This window comes from Phyllostomus hastatus, unplaced genomic scaffold, assembly GCF_019186645.2.
Source record: "Phyllostomus hastatus isolate PE091 unplaced genomic scaffold, TTU_PhHast_1.1 phas_contig_495, whole genome shotgun sequence".
Lineage (NCBI taxonomy): Eukaryota > Metazoa > Chordata > Mammalia > Chiroptera > Phyllostomidae > Phyllostomus > Phyllostomus hastatus.
In genome coordinates this window covers 4,556,937-4,579,164 of record NW_025333895.1, presented here as the reverse complement: position 1 = coordinate 4,579,164, position 22,228 = coordinate 4,556,937, and the positions used below count along the sequence as shown (strand labels likewise).

At 63.7% G+C, this 22,228-nt stretch overlaps 1 protein-coding gene and 1 non-coding gene across 5 annotated transcripts; both read right to left on the bottom strand.

Moving 5' to 3' along the window:
* Positions 1 to 906: 906 nt before the first annotated feature.
* Positions 907 to 21,966, bottom strand: CERCAM (cerebral endothelial cell adhesion molecule). 4 transcript variants are annotated; one of them, XM_045846294.1, is made up of 14 exons: positions 21,853 to 21,966; positions 11,908 to 12,004; positions 9,527 to 9,637; positions 9,257 to 9,374; positions 8,576 to 8,710; positions 8,210 to 8,414; positions 5,892 to 6,011; positions 5,499 to 5,575; positions 5,281 to 5,387; positions 4,334 to 4,466; positions 2,929 to 3,056; positions 2,550 to 2,753; positions 1,497 to 1,749; positions 907 to 1,162 (listed from the first exon to the last, which is right to left on the bottom strand). In XM_045846294.1, exons 3-13 carry the CDS (start codon positions 9,598 to 9,600, stop codon positions 1,497 to 1,499), a joined length of 1,554 nt encoding a protein of 517 aa, XP_045702250.1. In that variant the 5' UTR covers positions 9,601 to 9,637; positions 11,908 to 12,004; positions 21,853 to 21,966; the 3' UTR covers positions 907 to 1,162. The 4 variants fall into 4 exon arrangements, with proteins under 4 accessions (XP_045702250.1, XP_045702249.1, XP_045702248.1 ...); XM_045846293.1 differs by lacking the exon at positions 21,853 to 21,966 and adding an exon at positions 19,359 to 19,450; XM_045846292.1 differs by lacking the exon at positions 21,853 to 21,966 and adding an exon at positions 18,294 to 18,412.
* LOC123823626 lies at positions 19,880 to 20,099 on the bottom strand. Its single transcript, XR_006786563.1, has one exon. It is a non-coding gene; the product is annotated as a small nucleolar RNA U3 (small nucleolar RNA).
* Positions 21,967 to 22,228: the final 262 nt, after the last annotated feature.

Genomic DNA, 22,228 nt, shown 5'->3' with positions numbered 1-22,228 from the left:
CCGCAGAGCCGCCTGACCACGGTCCTGTGCCGGTGGAGGCCAAGGCAGCCACCTCCCCGCCCCTCCAGCTGCCCAGGTGCAAGCACTGGAGACAGTTGCTAGGCCCAGAAACTCGACTCCGAGGGGTGCGGGGTGGGGCAGTGGAGCAAGGCCTGCAGGTCCCGAGCAGAAGAGCAGAAGCGTGCAGAGCTGCGGCTGCTAACTCACAGCACGGGGTCAGATTGCAGATGCCCCAGGCTCCCTTCCCGACCTCTGTCCCACACCAGCGACAAGGTCCAGGCTTTGCTGCCTAGCGCCCTCTGGTGGCTGCACTGGTTCGGGCCACAGGGGAGCCCTGGGTCTTCCCCCAGCGACTTCCACCAGGGGGGTTCCAGCCCCAGAGCCAAGATCCGAAGGCAGGAGGCATTGGCAGCCCTGGGTCTGTGACCATGACGGTCCCAATGGGTGCGCATCCCCTGTGGACTGGGCTTCTCTTCCCACCTCCACTGCACCAACCAGCAGGCAAAGAAGCCGGGTGGGCCCTGCTCCGCCTCCAGGCTGCCCTCCTCCCCTCGGTCTCTCCACCTAACTGCTGGCCCATAGATCCCAGGCCCTGTAACAAGCAAAGAGGCTCGGCCATGAGTTAAAAAATATAAAGTGCAAACACCAGCTGGATTTTATTGAGGACCTACTGGTCGCTGGGTCCTCCGCCCACCTCCTTGTGTTTCCCGCTGGCCAGGGAAGGGGTGGGCCCTGGCAGGGGAGACCCAGGCTTTGAGCCGGGGGTCAGGGGGTGGGCTGAGGTGGAGGTAGAAGGGGGTGGAGGGGCCCCAGCGGCTGGGTCCTCAGGGCGAGCAGGGCCCAGCCTGAGCCTCCCTCCTTCCCCCGGGCCGGGCGTGAGGTGGGTGGGCCGGCCCGGGGGGGGGGGGGGAGGGCCTGCCAGCCCTGGGCTTCCACGAGGAGACAGAGGAAGGGGACGCGTCTCTGGTTTCCACCAACGAGAGGCGGCACCGGAGCGCACCCCAGTGGCCATGCCTGAGGCGGCAGCCAGGTCTCCGACAGCTCTGGGGTTCCTGGTGGCGTCTCCTGCCACTGGCGTCTCCTGCCACCAACCGTCAACTCTGCTCCCTGGACAGCTCCGGCCTCCTCCCCCTAGGTTCTCCTCTGGAGTCACCGCCTGGACCTGGTGGGGCAGGGGAGGCAAGAGGAGAGAACACCACTGGAGTTGGACGGTGAGAGGCAGAGACGGAGAGTCAGAGGTGAGCAGAGAGAGACGTCAGCGGATACAGAGAAACACAGAGAGGCAGAGACAGACCGAGAGAGCTAGAGGCAGAGAGAGAACTGCAGAGACAGCCAAAAACACAAAACACACAGAGACGGGGTCAGGGAGGGAGAGGGAGAGAGGAGACTGGGCTAAGAAGCCGAAAACAGACCGGGGCAGACGCAGAGCTGGCCTTGAAAGCAAAGAGAAGCCCCGAAGCCCACAGGGGTGGGGCCTCTTCGAGCCCCGCCCTCACCTAGAGCTCGTCCCTGGGGTGGGGACGGAGGCCGTGCCCACTGCTGCCGGCCAGGTCCAGGCGGGGGCCTCGAAGGGTCTTGTGAGAGCCGCTCCAGCTGATGAGGCGGCCACTGTCGTCGTCCCAGGGCGAGGAGGTCTCCGTGTCACTGAGCCACTCAGCGTCCCCCGCAAAGTGAGTGGGCTCAGCGAGCAGGGGCCGGGCAGAGAAGGCCCGCAGGTCCCGAGGCCAAAAGTGTGCTTTGTACTGCTCGCTGTGGGGTTGGGGGCGCGGCTTAGGGGGCTGAGGTGAGCCCCCCAACCTGGACCTCACGCTGGCCTGGAGCCAGGACCCTCAACTGGCCACAGCCCCTCACTGCCTTCCCCGTCCAGACCTCACAGCAAACATGAGGCATGGTTTTTTTTTCTCTCTCTCTCTCTCCATTGCTTTGAGAAAAAAGAGAGACATCAATGTGGGAGGGAAAATATTGGTTGGTTGCCATTTCATACGTGCCCTGACTGGGGATCAAACCCATGACCTTTTGGACTATGGGATGATGGTCCAACCAGCTGAGCCATGCCGGCCAGGGGAAGGCATGGTTTCTGCCCTGGCTGGTGTGGCTCAGTGGATTGAGAGCCGGTCTGCAAATCAAGGGATCGCCGGTTCGATTCCCAGTCAGGGCACAGGCCTGGGTTGTGGGGCCAGGTCCCCAGTTGGGGGCATACAAGAGGCAACCACACATTGGTGTTTCTCTCCCTCCCTTCTCCTCTCTAAAAATAAATAAATAAAGTATTTTTTAAAAAGGCATGGTTTCTCTTAACCCCACTTTCCAGATGAGGAACCTGATGCCCACAACAGGGAAGTAGCTTAATAAAAACCACTCGGCCAGCAGAGAATTCACAAGAGAATTCATACCTAGTTTGGCCAGAGTCCAGGGCGAGGCTGGACTCCTCGACTACTCCTTGATGACCCGGAAGAAGTTCTCAGCCTGGCCAGCCTCAGCCTCCCCGCCTGCCCAGCCGGGGGCACACTACCTGCTGAGGCGGGCCTGCCCTGCTCCGACCGGAGACTCACTTGGGGTGCTGGTCAAACATGATGGGCAGGAACTCGTCCACGGGCAGCATCCGGTGCAGGGGCTGGGAGGCCAGCAGCTTGTAGGCACCAGCCAGGCTCAGGACGTAGGCCAGGGTCCAGTAGGAGTACCCAGCCACCACCAGGCCCGGCAGCCCCGGCACGGCCACCTCCTTCTCGGGGTTCACCTGCTTCCGGCCGAGGTAGCTGCAGGTGACGTCAAGCGTCCCAGGAGTCACTGCAGGTCCTGGTGTGTCCCAGCACCCCCTCCCCCGCCCCGTCCTCCAGGACCAGGGTGGGGGAAGACAGGCCCCACGCAGGAGGACGCAGCCCCCAGAGGCCCACCCCTCTCCCTCACCCCCCGGGGGTGCGGGCTGCCTACATCAGGTCCCACGGAAGTTTTTGGGCCTCCACCTCCTCCATCAGCCTCTCCAAACGCCCCTTGAAGTTGCTCTGAAATCGCACGTCGTCCTCGAACACCATGACCTGGGCCAGGCCCCTGGTGACCACCTGTGGTAGAAGGTGGGGTGGGGGCGGGTCCTTAAATTCGGGTCGTCCCCTTCCACCTGGCTAACTCGGACGCTCTCCCTGGCCTCGGTGATGCGTCACAGGCTCAGTCCTGGCCACACCCCTCCGCTGCTTCGGGGCCCACTGGGGCTCCCACTGCCTGGGGGGGGCACTGAAACCCCAACACCTCGCTCGCTCTGGCGTACAAGGCCCCCCACAATAGACTCGAGACGGCGGTCAGAACCCATGCCACACTCAGTGAGTGCTACTGTACCCCAGGCGCAGAGCCACTGCCCGTCCCCAGGGACCCTCAGGGGGCAGCACACACGATGGCCGGTACTGCAGTCAGGAGACAGAAGCTCGGGGAGGAGGGTTAGGGTTAGGGTTAGGGTTAGGGTTAGGGTTGTGTGTCCTTGCCCAAGGACACACAGACGGGAAGTGGCGGAGCCAGGATCTGAACCTGCACCTGCTGGAGGCCAGGGTCTGGGTCCTTACTTCTGCCTCCTAAAGGAAGCCAGGCTGGGAGGGGTGGGGGAGACCCTAGCCCCCAACATCCCAAAGAGAAAGCACTTTCTGCAGCTTTTGCAAATGTGCAAAGAACAGGAAGTCGGCTCAGTGAACGGTGCCCTGCACATCACCCAGCAGCCGGTTTGGAGACCGCGGAAAATGAACGGACTAAAGCTCAGACACGTGTGGTTTCTCGACAGCAGAAAAAAGCAAGGAGCACGGCTGTGCGCCGCCTCCTGCAGGGAGCGGCGTCCGGGAGCTGGGGGTCCCAGCAGCGGCCTCTCCGCGCTGCCCACGCCCCGGCCCTGGCTGGAGGCGCACCCAAGGCTGTTCTTCCCAGCCCCGAACAGGCAACTCCTCCCTGCCTCGGGGCCTTTGCTCCTACTGTTTTCTTCTGGTGAGCAGGCTCCTCTCGTGGCCTGGCCACGGCGAGGCCCACGCCGACCCCGTGCCGGGCCAGAAGTCCAGGCCAGTCCGCACTCTGGGGCGGCCCGTGCCCCGCCCTTCCATGGCAAGTGGGTCCTTTCCTGATTTCCACGGTCCCTCCGGTCCCCAAGTCCCAGGAAGGCCAGGGCTACATTTTTCTTGTTCACCTCTCGTCTCTGAGAGGATACCTCCTAGCACACAGTAGGTGCTCAGCAGAGACCGTGGAAGGACTGAGACGGAGGGCTGGACACACAGGAGGTTTAAAGCCGCTGGTCACCTTTGTTGATGTATCATTCACCCGGGGTTCGCCGCAGGGCCACGAGCGGGCCAAGGGGGCGGGTCCTCACCTCCTCCCAGACGGAGTGGTGGCTCAGGAAGCAGCCCACCTCGCCCTTGGTCAGCGTGCGGCCGGAGTAGGGGTCCCGGTAGCCAGGGAGCAGGTCCACGCCGAGGCTCCTCATGACACTGCTGTTGAGGGTCCTGAGGGAGACAGGTGGGATGAGGTGAGGGGTGGCCAGCAGGGACCCATCCGGGGGCGCCTGGCTGGTGCGTGTGGGGTCGGCCACACTGGCGCCTGGTTTGAAGGCGGTTTCAGCCTCGTTACTGCTTCGTGTGGCCTGAAGCCATCAGTGACTGAGTCAGGGAGATCGTCGCCCCCTCGGGCAGGGGGGCCCCCAGGGGAGGGGGTGGCAGCCCTGGGGGGAGGCACCCCAGGATGCACACGGGGAACGTGGCAGAGGCCCAAGCAGAGGGTGGGAGTCCTGTGGGTGGAAGGGCGGGAGCGTCTGCAGCAAACAACAGCCCGCTCGTGGGGCTGAGTAACCCCGGGTTCCCCTGGGGCACGGGACCAGTCTGCGCCACCCCACCCATCAGGGACCTAAGGCCAGGTTGGAGAAGAATAACCCTGATCATTATCACGCAGACGCCTAAGCTTGGAACACTTACCGCATTGGGCCCCAACCCCCACAAACCCCTAAGAGGAAGACGCTGCGGTTGGCCGTGCACCCAGCAGGGCTGAGAGATGGGGGTGGCTTGTCGAACCCGCACAGCTGCCAAGTGGCAGGGCTGGGACCCGGGCCCAGTGGCCCCAGGTCCCGGGCCTTAACCGCCGCACTATCCCCCCTCCGGTGGGCCGAGGACGGGCGGGCCCGTCCTGGTTCTGTCTGCTCTGGGGCGCCCTGGGACACCATTTCTCAGGCCCTGTTTGAATACCTCCCGGGGCAGGGAACTCACTCAACTCATTCATCTGCTCTCCCCACGCCCCGGGAGCTCCCGTGGACCCCTCGAGCCTCACCGGCCATCCACGGCGTCCACCACGCGCCCAGCGATCTCCATCTCCCAGAGCGAGCTCAGCATGCGCTCCCGGCGGTCGGGCCTGCGGGCCAGGCTGATGACAAAGATCTGGAGGAGGCAGGGGAGATGGGAGTGGGGCGCAGGTACAGGGGAGGCGAGGACCCACAGGGAGAGCCCACCCACCTCCCGACCCCAGTCCTGCCGGCGGAGGGAACTTACCTCATCAAACCCCATCTTGGTGGGACTCTTTGGGGGCCGGGACACGTGAGCCGACGCCCGCATAGGGGGCCCGTCCACTGCGGAGGAAAGCACCCCCAAGCGTGAGTCCCTACGGCTCTCATCAGCAGTGACCCAGGAGTCCTAGCCCCCCCACCCCCATCCCCGGCCCCTCGGCAGAATGCCCAGCTGCCAGGGCCCTTGGAGACCACAGACTCCACCGGCCTCCACCACACGGATGAGAGGCTGAGGCCCAGTGGGGCGCAGGACTCGCCGAGTCCGGGATGCGTTGGGGGTGAGGGTGGGACCCAGTGCCCAGTGGGGCCTGGGGCCCCGGAGAAGAAGCGACGCCCGCAGGCGGGCCCCCCGGCCCCCGGCCCCCAGTCCAGTCCTCACCCAGCGCCTCCAGGACCAGGTGGATGAAGTTGACCCTCTCGTCCGCCAGGTCCTGGTGGGATTTCACCGGCACGTTCATGTACCCGTAACGCTGCTCGTTGCACACGTGGACTGAGACCCCTGCAGAGACAGGCGCGGTGAGGGCCGGCGGGGCGGGGAGGGCTCTCGGGACCCGGCAGAGAGGTCCCGGGCCTGGTCCTGCCAGCGTCCTGGTGCGAGTCCCCTCTGGGACTCGGTGTCCCTGCCTGCGGGATCGGAGAAAGGGCTTGAATCAAATAATATAAATGTAAATAGGAAGCTTTCTGCTGAGGTGGGTTGCTCATTTAGCAGAGGTTGCTAGAGCACCTGCTGGGTGCCAAGACAGACCCAGTCCCCACCCTCGGGGGCCAGGGTGACGCAGGAGCAGGCAAACCCCCTGTGGCTCCAGCCAGTGACTCCGGCCACGGAGGCCGCCCGGTGGGGCCATCGCCTCACGCCTCAGCCTCCACCCACCGCTGCCCAGGTCCGGCCCTGAGCCCCACGCCTAACCCCACACCCTCCCTCGCCCTCCACGCCGTCCTCCCCCGCAGACTTGTATTTCTCCACGACTCGCCGCCTTTACTGCAATCATTGATTCACTCTTTACCTTCTGTGGACCGTGAGCTCCTCAGAGGCAGGCGCGCGGCGTCTGCGTACAAGTTAACCGCACGCCCAGCATGGAGCAGAGCCTGGCCCATGGCAGGGGGGCTCTGTGGGTCGCTGGGGGGGGGATGGGAGCGAGGCCACCATCCACTGAATTCCTCCAGCCGCCAGTGAGCTCACTGCGGCTCACACCCCATGCAGCGGGAGCAACGAGAAGGGCTTTTGCTGCTTCTCACGCTTTCTCCATGTATTGGTGTCGTTCAGTTTTTGCACGTGGTAATTCCCCTCCTGCACACCTGCACCGCAGACACCACCCACACCCCGCGCACAGAACAGCTGATGGCGACGCTCCACTCTCCGGCCACCCCTCACACCCTGCCTGCTCGGGTGCAGCACCTCTGGGTGAAGCTGGCTCTTCTCATTGACCCTGACCTCCAGCAGAGACGTTCAGGTCCTGCCCCACCCCCCTGCCTCCCTGCCCCCCTGCCCCCCCTCAGTCCATGCCCCAAATGACACTCTGCGGGACCTTCACAGAACCAAACCCCAACACTTGTGTCTGCCTCGGTCTCGTCTACCCCTCTTCCTCGGACCTGGGTTCACCCTCTCCAAACCCAGACGCTGTCAGGTAACTTCCACCTTAAAACGACCAACAACCAGCTTTTCAGGGTTCAGGGTTCAGATCCTGTCCCGGGACCCTCCCTCCGACAGCTGCCTGGAGCTCCCAGGCTACAGCCCAGATGCCTACTGACCAGGCCCGCACCGCGGGCGCAGCCTGCCCGTCCGGCCTCGGCCTGCATCGGCCCCCACCCCTTTCTGTACTCAGCCACTCGTCTTCTTATGTCTCCTGCCCCCTCAGGTCCTTTTAGTTTTAAATAGGAGAAGGGAGGGAGAAAGAGAGGGAGAGAGACATCGATTGGTTGTCTCTTATATCACCTCTGATTGGGGTCTGAACCCACAACCCAGGCATGTGCCCGGACTGGGAATCAAACTGGCGACCCTTCACTTTGCAGGACAATGCTCAAGCAACTGAGCCACGCTGGTCAGGGCTTAAAATTGATTTGAGAGAGAGAAGGGAGAAGGAGAGAAGCATCGATTTGTTGTTCCACTTCCTTATGCATTTGTTCATCGAGTCTTCTATGTGCCCTGACTGGGGATCGAACCCGCAGCTAGAACATGTTGGGACAACGCTCTCACCAACCGAGCCACCAGGCTGGGGCAATCCCGCCCATCCTGTAGATCTCAGCCCCAAAGTCCACATCCTCCAGGAAGCCTTCCCAGATTAGACCAACTCTAGTCTAGCCCCCGGAGCACCCACAACCAAGATGCTGTCCTTCCTGTCACAGCTGTGACTGGACTTTGATCTGTGTGCCCCTGGGAATGATGGGAACGGAGGCTCCGGGAGGGCAGGGGCTGCCTGCTCCCACTCACCGCCCTCTCCCCAGCCTCTGGCACACGGTGCGCACGCCACAAATATTTGCCTAGCGGAGGAATCCACAAAAGTGCCACGAGGCGGACAGCCAGAAGCAGGATCAAACCCACCAGAGCAGCGGGCTCAAGAAAGGCTCCACGGGACCCAAAGAACAAACATGAGCTAACGAGATGAACTGTGGAGTGGGGAAGGGCATGCGAAGCAGAGGGAACAGCACGTGCGAAGGCCCAGAGGCTCCCGGGGGATGATGGAGGAGAGCTGTCCTCACCGGCGGCCTGGCAGGAGTAGGCAAAGACGATGATGTCATCAAAGGGCCAGGTGTAGCTGGGGTGAGGGGGGTAGAAGGCGAGCTGGGCCGCCCCCTCCGCCCGCAGGGACACCAGGAAGGTGGAGTGGACCATGGGGACCCGGAAGCAGCCCCGGCGCTGGCGGTTCTTGGTAGGGAAGTACTCGGCCGTGCGGCGGTAGTAGCCCTGGGGAAGGGGGTGCTCTGGGCAGTGAGGGGCGCCCTCCATCCCAAGAGCCCTGCTCCCTGCCACAGCACGCAGACCCCGAGGCCTCCGGGCTCTCTGCTCTCTGGGTCCCTCCTCCCACAACCCCAAGCTTCCTGGGGCCCCTCCCTCCCCGGCCTCACCTGCGGCGTGATCCCGCACCAGAAGTTGGAGTAGTAGGTCTGCGAGTCCAGCATCGGGGCCACCACAGGCAGCCCCCGCTCCATCAGAAGCCGCAGCGTCTGGTTGTTGGTCAGGATGTTGTCTGTGTCTGCGAACTTGGAGGAGGGGCAGGTCACGGACCCCAGCCTCGCCTGGGCCGCGGCGCCCCGGGGAGTCACGCATGAGTGGGATCCCTCCAGACTGCCAGAGACCCACTGGGGTGGCTCCCAGAAGCCAGTGGGGTCCCCTGAGAGTGGGCTAACACACAAACCAGTGGAGCTGCCTCCGGGCCAAGGATCGAGAGTGGGGCACTGGCTCAGCAGCGGGTCCAGAGAGTGGACCTGCGCTGCTAATCTAAGACCTTCCTCTGAGAAGTGACTCAGGGAGCGGATCCGCAGGCCTCTGCTGGGCTCCGGGTCGGGGACCCAGGCTCGCTGTGCCCTGGGGTCTCTGTCTCAGGGATCCAGGCTGAGTCTCTAGTCTGAGTTCCAGCCCCGAGAGCAAAGCTCAACATCCAGCCTGCTTTCTGGCGCAGGGTGCGAGCCACAGGGGAGGTGCCACACCACCATCTCTGCCAGGGCCCGGGCCCAGCCCGAGTGGGCAGCCCCGTCGCAGGGTCGCAGGGTCGCAGGGTCGCAGGGTCGAAGGCGAGGCTTTCTTACCAGGATGTAGTCGGCCCCCAAGCCCCTGGCGAAGGCCAGGGCTTCCTGCTTCAACTCCATCAGGAACTGGTGCCTTTCTCTGGTCCAGTGCTTGGGGCCCTCTTCGTCCGGGTAGGGCCTGCGGGGTACAGAGGGGAGGTGTTCCCCCGGGGCCGGCGCCTCCCCCCTCTCTGCAGGACAGCGGACAGCGCCCTGGCCTGGACGCTGCCCCCGCTCCTCTCTGGGCCGCAGCCGGTGCCCGTCTCCACCCCCCGACCCCTGGATCCGCACCTGGGCTCCCCCTCGGGCCTCCAGAACACGGCCGCATAGTCACTGCCCACGGCGGCCAGCCACTCCTGCAGCATCTCCGTGGTGTTGTCCACGTTGTGGTCCGTGGCACACCTGGGGACACAGAAGGAAAGAGGGTGTGGACGCAGAAGGACCGAACCCCGAGGCAGCCCCGGCCTGCGGAGCGCCGCCACCTGCGAGGCTGGCCGGCTCTCCCGGGGGCAGGGGCGACAGGTGCGTCACAGGGGAGGGTCTGAGAGCGGGCAGCCGAGTCCCCGTCACAGGTGTGCGACCCGCTGTGCGGCCTAAGGCAGGTCCCCGTCCCTCTCTGGGCTTCGGCGTCTCCCTCTGTGACTGTAAGACGCCTGGCTGGGGCCGGGGCCGGGGCCGGGGCCGGGGCCGGGGCCAGCCCAGCAGGCTGAGACAACAGAACCTGGGTGCGTTCGGGAAGATGTGAACCACCTCGGCTTTGAAGAGCACACCTGCCCCGTGGCCTGATTCCCCACCTTCCTTGCCGGGTGGCCACAGGTCGGCCCCTTCCCCTGAGTCCGGGCCGGACAGAAAAGCTGGGGCTTCTCTCTGCCCAAGAGTCGCCATGAGGACCAAACGACCGTCCGAGTGTCCCCGAGGAGTGCCGATGGCCCACAGAACGTGTCACAGAACACAGCCTCTCCTCTCCTCTCCCATGACTGAGCGGGGGTACGGGGGGCTTAGCCGCGAGCCCAGGCTTTAGGGGACACTGGCCCTTTAAGCCAATTCCCCAGGAATGAACACTCACTACGTGTCAAGTCCCGTAGGGGTGGGACTCACAGCTCCCAAACTGTGGTAATTGTGGGCAGCCTCCCCAGGCCGCGGCCCCACCCCCAGCCCGAGTCTGGTGCGCTGTGAGGAGCAGCTGGTCACTTCCCTCAGTTTATCCCCAACCTCAGCTTGGGGCTCCTCCCTGTCCTGGCTTCCAGAGACTGTGGCCTCTGACTCCAGTGCCCTGCGGGGGTGCCTGGGTGGGGGGGCGGGGACACCGGAGAGGGGCCCTGCCATCAGCTGGCAGGACCAACCCTCTTGAGACAGAGTCTGGAACCAGCCCAGGGGGAGGGGGCGGGTCTGACTCCCCTGGAGCAGCCCGGAGCCGGGGCTGACAGCACCCCGGCTGCTGCCCAGGAACCCCCAGTCCTGCAGATCCCTGCCACCTCAGGCCCCAGGGGACGCCAGCTGTTCCCGGTCAGCTGCTCCACTGCAAGTCAAGCCAACCACAGGTCTGTGGGGTTGAGTCTGGGCACTGACAGAAGAGGGGCCAGGCCCAGCCTGCACCCAGAGGTGGTCCTGAGAGGAGGAGGAGGGGCCAGGGTGGGCATCCTAGAGTCAGCCCAAGGCCTGGGACAGAGGTCTGTCCGGGGGGCAGCCGGGGGGCAGCCGGGGGCCAGGGGCCGTGCAGGACTGTCTGCCAGGGGAGGCGCCTGTCTGGGTGGTGTCTGGACGGGAAGCAGATGGCCCCATGGGGCTGGGGGGCAGACGCCCAGTGGGTGCCCATGCCGGGGTCTCTCACCAGAGGGCCAGCCGGGCCTGGGGGTAGTCCAGCCGCTCCAGAGCACCCAGGTAGTGGGGCAGCGAGTGCTCAGCATTGCGGGCCAGGATGGCAATGACCACGATGGGCGGCGGAGGCTCCGCAACGCCGGTGACCTGGAGCGGCGGCCCCAGCAGGAGCAGCAGCTGGAGCAGCGGGGCTGCGGGGGCAGCGCGCATGGCGGGCGCTCGGGCTGCGGCGGCGGCGGCCCCCGGGGCTCCGGGCCCAGCCGAGGGGAGTGGGCGGTGCGGCCGGGCCGGGGCGGGGCCCGGGGCCGGGGTGGAGCCGAGGAGGTCCGGAGTGGGGCGGGGGGTGGGGGGGACATACCCCCCCAAGTAGCCTCCCACTTCCCCGCCTTATACGGTGGTTTTCAAGTGTCCTCTCCTCGGCTAGAGGCACCGGAGGGCCAGGGCCCGGAGACCCGCCCCAGACGCGACCCGGGAGCAGCCCCCTCCCTGCTCCACGCGGGAGGAGGGAGGGGGAGAGAGGGGAGAGTGTGGGGTGACGGCATCCGAGCCGTCCCGGCGTCTGCGAACGCTCTACTCCAAATCCCTGAGCGTGCAGCCCCCGGAAACCGGCTCCACCGAGCGCCCGACACCCCAGAGTCCAGACTCGCCGGGCCTCCGTCTGACCCTCCGCCCTCGGCCGCCCACCCCGCCCGGCAGGGACTGATCCTCGCGGCCCGGCCGGGTTCTCCGGCGGCGCCGCCGCCGTCCCCCGGGCGCCCTCTGGCGTGTCCAGACGGAACTTCGCAGAGTCCCGAGGAGACTCGTGGGCCTGAAAGCAAGACCGACTTCAGGGGTGCGGAAGGGGTCCTCCTGACCTGGGCCCGCCGTCCCGCTGCGGTCCGAGCTCGGTGTCCCCCGCGCGTCATCGTCCTCGCCCTCGCCTCTGTCGCCGGCTCCGGCACTGCTTCGACCCTTTGAAAGAGCAAAGTCCACTCTTAGACTGAGTGCAGAACTAGGAGGCACCACACTAGGAGGCACCCCTTTCAAAGCAGGGGATGCAACCTTCCCCTGGGGAGGAGTGGGGTCCTCGGCCCGGCTGAGATAGGGGGTCTCCAGCCTCTCTCAGGAGAGGGCGGTAAAGGGGAGGGGCCTGGAAGCACCGGAGGAGGGTTCCGGCTGGACACCCGCCATCCACCTGAGGCGGGCCACTCTCCCGGAACCTCGGGCCCTCATCCGGACCGGGTTGCAAGGATGTCCTGAAGCTTTCACCTGCACGGAGCCTGCCCCCAGGGGGAATTCCTGGGGCTGGAAGACAGGGCGGGAGAGGAAGTCAAACTCCCCCTCGCTCACAGCCCACCAGGAGAGCCTGCTTTCCTGCAACACCCTTGGTTCTCCCTTCAGCCACTTCCCTGGGGCAGGGAGGGGGGCTGAGTCTGTGCACACTGTCTCCACTGGGAGGGGCAGGGGTGGGGCCCAGCACGGAGCGGACTTGCCCAGCGATGGGGCAGGTCGCCCACCTGGCTCCAGTGCTTCCACCAGGCCCAGTGGAAGCTTCCCTCCAGGTGGGACCACCTCCCGGCCAATGGCCCCGCAGTGGAAGTCCTCAGGTCTTTCCCCGATTTTTTTTTTTTAAGATTTTATTTACCCAGCCCTGGCTGATGTGGCTCAGCAGATTGAGTGTCGGCCAGAGCACCAAAGGGCTGCTGGTTCAGTTCCCAGTCAGGGCACATGCTCGGGCTGCAGGCTGGGGACATGCGAGAAGCAACCACACACTGATGTTTCTCTCCCTCTTTTTTGTCCTCTCTCTAAACATAAATGCATATATATTTTTTAAGATTTTATTTATTTTTAGACAGAGGAGAAAGGAGGGAGAAAGAGCGGGAGAGAAACATCGATGTGTGGTTGCCTCTCCCATGCCCCCTCCTGGGGACCTGGCCTGCAACCCCTCCCTGATACTTTCTGAAGAACACAGAAGCCATCAGCCGGGAACTCCCAATTCCAGCTCCTGCACCCGAGCCAGCCTCTGGCCTCCCCGCCCAGTGCAGTGAAAGAGGCTCCCCCACTTATGACGGAACTACCCCTGGGCTTTAAATGCCACCCCCTTGCCCTCCCTGGACGGCCAACCTCCCTGTCTTCTGGATCCTTCCTTTGACATTCCAAAGGACTTAACTCTCCCCCGACCTCAGATACAAAACACCAAGCGGCCTGCCGGCCCCTAGCTGCAGCCCCCCCTGCAAACTTCTGGGAGGGGATCCTGTGCTCTGCTTGCCTCTCTCCGTGCAGAGCTCCACACAGGCCGAGGCTGCTGCAGCCCACCTGCTCCTGCCGAGACCGGCACCTCCCGGCCGCTTCCCTCAACGGCCGCTTCCTCCTCACCCAAGAGGGCAGCTGAACACACGGACTGCTTCCTCCTCCCAGTTCCTGGAAAACTGGCACGCACCTCTACCGCCCACCGAGACCCACAGTCCGTCTGTCCAAAACAGAGCCTCTGTCTCTCCCCGGACCTGCTCCCACTCAGCTGGCCTCTCCACTCTATTGAACGGCACCTCCGCCCACCCGGTCCCTCGTGCTGGAGACCCGGGTGTCACTGACAACAAACTCCTCTTCTCTCGGCCCAGCCCATCACCTCACCCTCCTTGATGTCCCCTGCACGCGGCCACCTCTTCCCTTAGGCACTGTCACTTACGTGGCTCAGGCGCCGGCACCGCTCACCTGGGCCCTGCACCGCCCAGCTCCCCGCATCCCCTGGCTTTCTCCCTGGAAACCATTCTGCACTCAGTGGCCCTTTCCAAAATGCCAGTCGTGGTGGGGTGGGGTGGGGACTGCCCACGGCCCTCAGCAAAGAGCTCAAACCCCTCCAGGGGCAGCGGGGCCCTGTGGGGGCTGCCTGACTCTTCAACCCCCCTGCCCTCTCCTCCCACCCGACCTTCTGCTCCAGGCAGACTGGACGGTGTACGGTTTCCAGAACACTCCTTGCTTTAGGACCTTCCCACACCCTTTTTCCTTGTTGTTCCTCTGCGTGAACTGGTCTTTCTGGCCAACGTTTACACGCCCTCCGATCTCAGCCTAAACTCCCTTCCTCTGGCAAGCCACCCCCAGTGTCGTGTCTCGGGGACAGAGCCCTACACGGCATCCTGCGTAACCCCGTCCACTCAGCAGCTGTCACGGAACACACGCCAGGCGCGAGCAGAGCCCTCGGTAACGGTAACGGGGCGCACGAGGCAGACAGACCGTGTCCGGCCCCACGAGCCCACGGGCCGGCGCGAGGAGACAGACAGGCCAGGCCAGGTGATGCGTGAAGAGGCAGTTGCAAAGAAAGTAAGCGCTAGGAGCAAACTATAAGGAGTTCATAAAAACAGAGAGCAGCTGGGGGTGGGAGGGGAGTCGAGGGGTCAGTGAAGACATCGCAGAGCCCAAGGGGAGCCTGCCAAGGAGAGTTCTGGGGGAACAGTGTTCCCCGAGGAGGGAGCAGGTGGGGACAGTGTCGTGCGGCAGGAACAAGCCGGGCGGGGGGGGGGGGGCGGCGTGGTTGGAGCAAAGGGAGCCAGGGGAGCGTGGGAGGAGGCAAGGACCACCGAGGGCCTTGAAGCCACGACAGGACACTGCATTTTTTAAAGTGCAGTGAAAACCTCTGGCTGGCTATCTCCGCTGGTCAGAGGGTCATCCTGACACACCAAGGGTGTGGGTTCCATCCTAGGTCATAGCACATACACGAATCAACCAATGAATGCATAAATAAGCAGAACAACAAATCAACTTCTCTCTCTCTCTCCGCCCCCCCGCCCCTCTCTCTCTCTCAAATCAATTTTAAAAACATATCTTTTTGCCCTGGCTGGTGTGGCTCAGTGGACTGAGCAAAAGCCTACAAGCCAAAAGGTCCCTGGTTCGATGCCTGGTCAGAGCACATGCCTGGATTGCGGGCCAGGTCCCCAGTGGGGGGCGTGTGAGAGGCAGCCGGTTGATGTTTCTCTCACTCACACATCCATGTTTCTCTCCCTCTCTCCACCCCCCAAAATAAATAAATAAATAAAATATATTAAAAAAACAGTTTTTAAAACTACAATGAAAAGATATGGGAGGTGATAAACAGGGAAGGGAAATGATTTGTCTTCAAAAGACCCGTCTGGCTACAGTTCGGAGGGAGGACCGCGGGGCTAGGGACGGAGGGCGGGAGACCCCCGTACAGGGACGACGCACAGAACGGGGGAGGGGAGATGTGGGAGCTGGAGAGAGGAGCCCGGAGGACCCACCGCGTCTGCAGCCGGGCTGCTTGGCGGGCTGCTTCCTGAGCGGGGAAGACCCAAGAGGGTGAAGCGTAAACTGGGTTCTGTTTGCACCTTATTTCAAGCTGCCTTTTAGACTTCCGGGCGGAAAGATCACATGCCAGACCTGCCTGGCTGTGAGTCCTGAGGCAGGGACCTGTCCCCCTCCATCACCATTTTTTTTTTAAGATTTTATGTATTTATTTTTAGAGAGAGGGAAAAGGAGGGAGAAAGAGAGAGAGAGAGAGAAACATCCTTGTGTGGCTGCCTTTCACACGCCCCCTACTGGGGGCCCCCGGCCTGCAACCCAAGCATGTGCCCTGACAGGGAATTGAACCAGCGACCCTTTGGTCGGCACCCAATCCACTGAGCCACACCAGCCAGAGTCTCCCTCACCATTTTATCCCTGGCCCTGGAGCAGGGCCAGCCGGCCGACAGAAAGGTGATGAGGTCACTGTGTAGGTGGGCTGATGGAGCACCTGTACCCCACTGGTACACATTTGTTTTTGCCCCCAAATAGAATAATAAGACATACTCTACAAAGGTAATACTGGGCCAAATTCACAGCAATCCTGAAACAGTGCTTCTCAAAGTGTGGTCCCTGGATCAGCCTGGATCAGCCAGCATCAGCGTTACCTGGAAACTGCTAGAAATCCCCATTCCTAGGCCCTCCCCATCCCGATTGGACCAGAAACCCTGGGAGCGGAGGTTAAACCAATAAGCCTTCCCGGGGATCTTGAAGCAGTCTAGTGTCTGAAGCCGCTCTCCTACGGGGCCCACGGCCTTGCTCTCCAGGTCATGCAGGACACGCGCCTGGAGGAAAACTGGGCCCGTCGCCCTGGACAGGACACAGCCCATCCTGGCCCAGCACCTGGTTGAGCAGGTTTCTCCCCGCAAGCATCTTCACTCCCGTCCCTCGGCCCCTGTAGTTCTGGCTACAGCCAGGTGGTGGCGCCAGCGCCTTAGGCTTCGCTCTGGCATCAGGAAATAAGAGACCCCAGAAGAACTGTCCCCCTCCCCAGGACCTTCTTCCCGCTGGGAGCCCGAGCTCCTGAGCCTGCCCACTGGCGAAGGCTCTGCAGGGTGGCCTCCACAGGAAGAAGGGCGCTGAGGGTGGCACACCTGATGGGGGACCAACCGCCTCTTCCCGGAGATTGGGAAGGTGGGCTGGAGGCCACCTTGTTCAGAGAGACTTTAGGGGTGTCTGGCCTGTAGGACTTGGGCATCGAGAGTCCGGGCAGGGGGCTCTGGTCCAGTGGACCCTGGCCGCACTCCCATTAACCCTCTGCCTGCCCTGCCCAACCTCACGTGAGGTCTCAGGTGCCGCTTCCCTTCCCCACTGGTGGGGCAGCCTGGGGGTACCCCAGGGCCCCGACAGGGCCCCAGCATTGGGGGTCCCAAGCAGATTGGCAATGGAACCCACAGCTGGGAGGATGCTTGGGTGGAGCTCTTTCTTACCAGCTGCCGGCTTCACATCGCCCGGGTTGGGGGCTCTCTGGGCCCCTGTCCTGCTTTGGGGCCACGGAAGCCCACGATCCTTGCCAGAGGACGAGCCCATGCCCCACTCCTGGTCCTGGGTGCCGTGCGGCGGGTGGGAGTCTAGGAGCCCCGCCTGGGCTCCCCCCCACTTCAGGCTCCAAGCCCGGTCCCCAAAGGACCCAGGGCTGAGCACAGGCTTGCCCCCCATCTGTTCCTCCGCCTCTCATCTTTCCTATTTGAGGGGAGACAGAGCCCCCCAAATCCCGCTGGAGTCACCCTGCCCACTCCACTGAGACCTAGCCTACCTTGGTCTCTCCTCCAGGAATCCACCCCCACGCCCTCCTCTCCCGAGGTCCCACCCAACACCCACACCCACTCCAGAGGACTCCCCTCTTGGCCAGGACTTCCTCTCCCAGCACCCAAGACGCGGAGCTGCCCTCTGAGGCTCTGCCTCCGTCCTCCTGCGGGAGGCTGGGGCCAGGCCAGCTGTTTTCCACGGGCGGCCAGCTGTTTTGCCCATCAGGAAGCAGCCCTGGCTCCTGCGCTGAAACCGTTGCTGTGGCTGGGCTGCAGCGTGGCAGCCCGGCTGGGCCAGGGCCTGGGAGCTGTTAACTCCTCTGGGCCCAGGCGGCCCCCCCACCGCACCCCCCGCCGCCCATCCCTTCTGCCTCCCCCGAGCCCCACAGGAGTGCCTCCGCACTAGACTTCTAGAGACCCCAGGAAGACCAAGCATGCTACCCCCACCCCCATCAACAATGGCTGCCTCTCCCCACTCCCCACAACGAGCCTTGTCCTCGGGTGACCCCAGGTGAGAGGAAGGTTCAGAGGGATAAACGTTAGCAAGTTTGAAACAATAACAGTAACAGCTGTCCCCGAGTGCCGCTGGGTGCCAGGCACGGCGCTAAGTGCTTGAAGTGTGTGATGTGACTTAATTTTCACAACTACCCTGGGAAGTGGGGAATATTTTCTTTTCTTTTTTTTTTTTTTATTCTCACCCAAGGACATTTTTTCATTGCTTTGAGAGAGAGAGACAGAGGGAGGGAGGGAGACAGAGACAGAGACAGAGAGAGAAGCATCAATGGTCACCTTCTCGTGTGCACCCCAACCAGGGATCGAACCCACAGTGGGGACCCACACTGTCCTGACTGGGAATCGAACCCTCGAACTTTTGGTCTATGGGGTGACGCTCCGACCCACCGAGCCACACTGGCCAGGGCAGCAGCAGGTATTTCCACCTCACAGACGAGGAGGACACTGAGGTGTGGGAATCCGAGTCAGTCGGCCACGCCCACGCAGAGCTGGGGTTTGAAACTGGACTCCCTGCCCCTCTCTGGCCAGCTCCAGAATCACTGTTGGTGCTGCTGTGTAAGTCCCCCCGAGTTCCTCGCCCCAGGCTTTCTTTCCCTGGTCTGGGCCTCAGTTAGCACCATCCGAGAAATGGGAAGCCGAGGGGCGCAGTGGCCTCCGCCACCGGCTCCCGCAGGCCGAGCCGGAGCGGCGCCAGGCTCCGTGTCCCTCACCTTCCAAGTATTTATTAGCAGATGATCCCTCTTGGTGGCGGCAGTCAGCCTGGGCTCGGATCCCAGCCCTGCTGCTTCCTGGCAGCCGGGCTTTGGGCAGAGACTCCACGTCTCGGAGTCTCCGTGTCCAAAGCTGGAAAACAGACACAAGAACGCACCCACTGCGTCCTCACTCTGCTGGGAGGAGGACGAGATAACGCAGGTAGCGTGGTTAGCACGCCACCCAACACCGAGAAAGCGGGAGGCATGTTACCCCTTCCTATTAGGACCATTAACCACAACCTGGAAGGGTGGTGTCGCCCACCACGGGGCGCCCCGGCGCCCGGCACAGAGCTGGCGCGTAGGAGGGCTTGGTAGTTACTTCGTGAGTGAATGAACCCTGACACAGTGGACAGCAGGCTGCCCAGGAGCACAGTCACCAGGGGGAGCCACAGGGATCCCAAGGCACCCCGTTCTTCACTCCTGCACCCCCGCGGCCTTCCTTCCTGAGGCCGGCCCGACCCTGGTCTGGAGGAAGGAGAGGACGGACAAGGGAGCAGGGACCATCCCGGGGCTGAGACAGCCCAGGAGGTGACTAGGCCATGGCTGGGTGGTGTCTCAGGGTCTGGGAACGACCCCGCAGGACGCAGTGACCCGTGCTCTCCCCCTCTGTCCCCTCCCCCGGCCCACCATGGGTCAGCTCCCTGGTCCCAGCCTAGACATCTGGAACCGGGGCAGACAAAGGGCTGCAAGGAGGGACAATAACCTTCTGTCCATTTTCAGATGCCGGGCCGGGCCCGGCCAGGGCTGGGGGCCGGAGCCCCGGCGAGGCGGTGCCAGGCCCCCCGTGGGCAGCGGACAATGTTGGCAGTGATGGAGAGGAGGCATTTCAAAGCGTTTTGTCCCCACTGACCCCCTCCCCGCCGCATCTCGACCCAGCCCCACCCCCCCGCCACCCAGGCCCCTTGCTCCAGGCGGGCGGCTTGGGGACTGGCCACATTCTTGACCTCAGGGGAAAAGTTTAGACTCTTCGCGCCCTGGGCAACAATAACAGTGTCACAGAACTGATTTAGGAGCGGCACTTACCATCACAAAGCGGCAGACAAAGAGCCAGGCCTGAGAGTGCCGGGCCTGCTGCTCCGAGCCCCGCTCACTGCTCTCCCGGGCTCCGCCTGGGGGGGGCCGGGTGCTAGGCCCTGACCTTGGGCATCCCGGGCTCCGCCTGGGGGGGGCCGGGTGCCAGGCCCTGACCTTGGGCATGCTGGAGGAGGCCTGGAGGTGGGGAAGGGGCGAAGGAGGAGAGATCCAAATGGGAATTGGGGGGTGGGGTGGCGAAGGGGCTGAGAGCTGCTTCCTGCTCCACCACCGATTTGCTATGTGACCTACCTAACAAGTCCCCCACTCTGGGGCTCGGTGTCCCTGTCTGTAATGAGGAGGCTGCACTGTAAGGCCAAAGGCCGGAGGCTCAGACCTTGCAGTGTGTCGATGGTGATGGTGATGGTGATGATGGCGATGGGTATTCACTGCTGCATTCTGAGCACATGGGTGCCAGGCTCTGTGACCACCGACCCTGTCCTGGCCTTCGGCCTTTCTAAACGACGATGCGGAGCCCTCACGGCCTCTTCCCCCTCCTCCTCTCCCAAAGGAGGAGAGGAACGAACGACTGATGATCAGCGCAAATGACGGCTGCGGAAGCCGCGCGGGAGCCAGCTCCGCACTCCGGGGAGAACGCCGGGCCTGTCCTCGGGGTTTCGGGCGCTCTGTGCGCTCAGAGAAACTTCCCCGGTGACGGGGTGTACGGAAACGACCCCGGGGAACCATGGGCTTCTCGACCTCTTTTACCTCGTTCGGTCCTCACCAGCCTCACAAAGCAGGCGCATCATCGTTAACCCCAGTTTACAGCCCATGCCCGGCGCCCCGAGAGGTGGGGCCGCTTGTGCAGGCCCACACAGCGGGGAGGCTGCGGGGCTGGGGCGGCGCAGGGCTGGTTCGCCTCTGATTGATTAGGCTGCAGCGGGAAGGAGAGAGAGGCTGGAGGCAGCTGGACCGGGGTGCGCTCTGGGTGGGAGGGCCTCTTCCCCCGGCCAGAAGGCTATGAATAAATAAATGTCTGATTACCCCCAGGGGGGGTTCCACCCTTGGAGCAGGTGCCTTCAGAAACGAGATTGATTCCTGCCCGAGAGCAGAGGCTGGCCCCGGCAGACACCCACATGCTAGGGACTGGACACCATGACCCCTAGCGGGGACCCCTCAGGAATCAGAGGCGGGAGAAGGAACATCTAAGGACTCCTGGGGCTCTGGAGACGGGCCGTGGGTTCGAAAGCCAACTAGGTTTTTCCCGGTAGTGCGTCTACGGAGGACAGGTCACCTCAGCGTCCTCTGCCTCGGTTCCCCAATCTGTACAACTGCGCCCGCCTTACAGGAGTGTGGGGACCATTCGGTGAGGTACAGGGAAGGCCCGGAACAGCTGGGTGTATGTCCTGACTGGGAATCGAACTCTCGAACTTTTGGTCTATGGGATGACGCTCCGACCCACCGAGCCACACCGGCCAGGGCAGCGGCAGGTATTTGCACCTCACAGACAAGGAGGACACTGAGGTGTGGGAATCCGAGTCAGTCGGCCACGCCCACGCAGAGCTGGGGTTTGAAACTGGACTCCTTGCCTCTCTCTGACCGGCCCCCGTGGCGCCAGGATCACTGTGAGCACGGCCTGTTTCTATTTGGCAAGGTCCTCCCCACCAGGCCCCGCGGCCAGGACACCTCGAGGTGGGCGCTGTGGGGACGCCGTGGCAGACAGTCGGCTGTAGACCTTGCTTTCCGGGAAGCGGCTGGGCTTGGACTGCAGCATGAGGGCCCGCGGTTAGACACGGAGAGCACGGAGGGGCCCTGTTCTTTGGGATCCCTAAGGCAAAGGCCAGCCGCGGCTTCCCCGAGACAGTGAAAGGAGCTAGCGGCGCCCCCGGTGCCTGAGCAGGGCGGTCAGCCCCGGGTGTGGTTCCTGGAGAGAGGCCAGAAGGAGAGGGGACCCGAGGAGGCGCTGCCCAGAGTCTGCCCCTGGCCCTTCGGTCCGCAGGGACCGACCTGTGCACGCAGAGCAAGGACAGATGGCCAAGCGTGGCGTCGGTAGCACAAACAGTGCCGCCGCCCTCGGCGTCCTAAGGGGACCTGGTGGGTTTGAGTCCCAGTGCTGCAGCTCACTGTGTTGCCCAGGGTGCGCTGCTAACCCTTTCGCACTCTTTCCAGAAGTCTTCCAGAACCTGAGTGCTCAGAGGGGGCCGCCACGGGCAGCGCTGGGGGTCCACCGGTCCAGTCCAAACGCCGGCCGGGACCAGGGGGTCCTGGTCCCCACACGCCAGCCCTTCCTGCCCCCCCGCTCTGCCTCCGGTTTCCCCAACCATCCCTTTGGCTTCCTCGGCCGAACCACCAGTGTCACGTGCACCCTAGACACAGGGCAAGGCAGCCCAGTGGGAAATGTGGCAGATTCTCAGGGACTCGCAACGGGCGCGGGGGCGCCGGGGGTCCCGGAAAGGACAGCTCACGCTCCCTCCCTGCCTGTCTGTGGGCACAGAGCAGCACTCACCTGGGTAGAGCACCTTGGGGTCCCCCTCGGCCCGGGCAGGCGGACGGCACTGCTGGGCCTGTCTCGGGCACAAGCTGACTTCCCCACCCAGTTCCTGCTGCTGAGAAGGGCTGGTCAGGCAGGCCCGCAGGTGCCAGCCAGCCCTTCCTGGGCACAGACTTTCCTGGCATCTGCTGGGCGAGTAGGCTGGGGGTGGGGCAGGGGGGCAGGAAAGGATTCCTGGGAAAAGGGTGAAGGTGTTTCTTACAGAATTTGTCCCCAGCCCTTAAACCCACCCCCTTTCTGGACACTGTGGGGCAAAGGTCCTCCAGGAAGCCACGGGCCCGGGGGGGCCAGGAGACAGCTGATGGAGGGAGCCCGGGCCCCTGCCCCCGTC